General features: G+C 40.1%; 1 protein-coding gene across 1 annotated transcript; it reads right to left on the reverse strand.

Moving 5' to 3' along the window:
• Positions 1 to 1,155: 1,155 nt before the first annotated feature.
• Positions 1,156 to 2,840, reverse strand: LOC131143894 (uncharacterized). Its single transcript, XM_058092254.1, has 3 exons — positions 2,740 to 2,840; positions 1,534 to 1,675; positions 1,156 to 1,455 (listed from the first exon to the last, which is right to left on the reverse strand). Exons 1-3 carry the CDS (start codon positions 2,838 to 2,840, stop codon positions 1,156 to 1,158), a joined length of 543 nt encoding a protein of 180 aa, XP_057948237.1.
• Between the last annotated feature and the right edge of the window lie 380 nt (positions 2,841 to 3,220).

The following is a 3,220-nucleotide window of genomic DNA, read 5'->3' on the forward strand; positions in this document are numbered from 1 at the left end:
CCTTGGCTATGAAGAATTCTTCCCTACAGAATTTTGTTGAAGATACTCGGTGTACAATTCTGGGATGAGGCGCAGAACTTCTTCCTGTAAGATCCAACTTTGTTCTGATAGGGGCTTGCCTTTTCATTTGACCAAGAATTTTTTATATGATCCACGTCATGTGTGTGTTGTTTTATCATCCAAAATCTTTTCAATTTGCTCAGGTTTCTTGGGTGGAATTAATGGTGGCAGCAAAGGCAATTTTGGCTCTTTCACAGTATCTGTGTCTATAAATGGAGAAAGATCACCTACAGGGTTAGTATGGCTAGGCTCTGAAAAAAGAATTGGCTTCAAGAAAAGGGGTTAGATCCTCAACATTAAATACATTGCTTATGTCATAATCAAGAGGAATATCTAACATGTATGCATTAGAGCTTATTTTCTTTAGGACTTTAAATGGCCCCATCTTTTTAGCATGAAGCTTTCTTACCCTTCCTAAAGGAATTCGTTTGGGATGAATTCGAACCATAACCATATCACCTTTTGAAAATTCCTGCAACCTACGATGTATGTCAGCAATAGATTTGTAATGCTCATTGCTCAAATTAATTTTTATTTTGATCTCAGAGTATAAGTCATGTATGTGTTTTGCAAAAGTATTAGCTGACTCGCTAACTCTAGACTCTGGTAGCAATGGAATGAGGTCTATAGGCTTCCGGGGACTATAACAAATGATGATCGGAAAAGGGCTAAGTCATGTGGTCCTATTCACTGACCTATTGAATGCAAACTCTACCATAGGAAGACATAAATCTCATGTGGTGATATGCTCTCCAACCAAGCAGCGCAGTAGGTCACCAAGGCTCCTATTTACCACTTCAGTTTGTCCATCGATCCAAGGATGGTGTGCACTTGAGAACTTGAGCTTGGTACCTAGCATTGCCCACAAGGTTTTCGAGAAGTAGCTAGCAAATTTAACATCTCTATCAAAAACAATAGTCTTAAGAAGACCATGAAGCCTCACTACCTCTCGAAAAAAATATGGTGGCAATTTTAGATGCATCATGTGTTTTGTTGCATGGAATAAAATGTGACATCTTGGAAAATCTATCCATGACAACAAATACTAAATCATTTCCCCTCACAATCCTAGGGAGCCCTTGCACAAAGTCCATGCTAATGTTTTGCCAAGGTACGTGTGGTACTGGCAATAGTGTTTTGTTTCCTACCCTGAGCTGTCTGACATGTGCGGCAGTGGGAAACAATTATGGCAACATCCCTCTTGATACTAGGCAAATAAAACTTATCTTCTACCATAGCAATTGTCTTGTCCTTACCAAAATGACCTGCGGTGCCCCTCGCATGTAACTCTTCAATCAATTGGTCACGTAGAGATGTGGATGGGATGCACAATCTTGTTCCCTTGAAAAGGAACCCATCATGAATGACAAAATCAGGGTGAGTAATAGAAGTACCCTGAAGCAGATCAGAGAATATATCAAAAAAGTCATGACATTGAGGGTATTCATGCTTGATGCTTTCGAAGCCAATAACCTTAATATGAAGTGTCTCCAATGTGGCTACGACCCGACTCAAAGCATCAGCTGCTTTGTTCTCGACACCAGCTCGGTATTTGAGCACAAAGGTGAACTGTTGTATGTACTCAACCCATTTTATGTGTCTATGCCCCAACTTCCTTTGAGTATGCAAATACCAAAGGGCCTGGTGGTCAGAGTATAAGACTAACTCCTAGGGAAGAAGGTAATGTCTCCATTGTCGCAATGACTGCACTACAGCATAAAACTATTTGTTATAAGTGGAATATCTCTGTTTTGTCTCATTCAACTTCTCACTGAAGAAGGCAATTGGGTGACCTTCTTGACTAAGTACTCCTCCTATGCCAACTCCCAATGCATCACATGCAACCTCAAATAGTTTTTGAAAATCGAGGAGACGTAACACTGGTGCTCTAGTCATCATATCCTTAATATCCAAAAAAGCTTTAGTTGCAAATTTTGACCATGAAAAATTACCTTTCTTGAGAGAGTTTGTAATGGGAGCCATGATAGTGCTGAAGTTTCTAGTGAACCTTCTATAGAATGTGGCTAACCCATGAAAACTCCTTGCCTCATAAATGTTTTTAGGAGTGGGCCAATCCCTGATGGCTTTGACCTTTTTGGGGTCAAAAGAAACTCCCATGTCAGAGACTACAAACCCTAAGAAATTACTTGTGTGGTCATAAAGACACACTTCTTTAGGTTTGCATACAATTTTTGTTCTCTTAGGACCTCAAAGACGCTCCTCAAGTGGAGAAGGTGATTCTCACTAGTCTGACTATAGATCAAGATATCATCAAAGTAGACTACTAGGAAGTGCCCAATGAAAGGTCTTAAAAGTTAGGTCATAACTCTCATGAAAGTGCTTGGTGCATTAGTTAAGCCGAAGGGCATCACTAACCACGCATATAACCCATCCTTTGTCTTAAAAATAGTTTTCCACTCATCCCCTGGTCGGATTCTAATCTGATGGTATCCACTTTTAAGATCTATCTTGGAAAATATTTTGGATCCCACCATCTGATCAAGCATGTCGTCAAGTCTAGGTATAGGAAATCGATACTTGACGGTTATCTTGTTGACAACTCTACTATCAATGCACATCCTCCAAGTGCCATCCTTTTTGGGAGTGAGAAGGGCAAGACATGCACATGGACTCATGCTCTCCTGAATAAAACCCTTTTCCCTTAGTTCATCTACTTACCTCTTTAGCTCGTCATGTTCCTTTGGGTTCATTCTATAATGTGGCAAATTAGGTAAAGATGAACCAGGAACAAGATCAATAACATGTTGAATATCTCTCATCGGAGGCAATTCACTCGGTGGCTCAGAAATGACATCTTCAAACTCAGAAAGTATGGGGAATACTTTCGGAGGTGACTCCTACTCAAGACTCTTCTGCTTGGTTTCCTTAGCAAAAATCACATAAACGACCTGAGTTTCTTGACTCTTAAACACAAAGTCCTTCATGTTCAAAATATGTAAGGATCGACCAACTTTTTTTCCTTTCGTCTCCTCTTTCTTCTTGCTTTTCTCACTCTTGGGCTCAAGTGGACTGAGAATGATTCTTTTGCCATTACATTTAAAAGAGTAGGTGTTGGAACGCCCATTATGTGAGACATCCATGTCAAATAGCCAAGGTCTCCCAAATAGAATATGAGCATCATTCATGGGGAGCACGTCAC

Source organism: Malania oleifera, chromosome 12, assembly GCF_029873635.1.
Source record: "Malania oleifera isolate guangnan ecotype guangnan chromosome 12, ASM2987363v1, whole genome shotgun sequence".
Lineage (NCBI taxonomy): Eukaryota > Viridiplantae > Streptophyta > Magnoliopsida > Santalales > Ximeniaceae > Malania > Malania oleifera.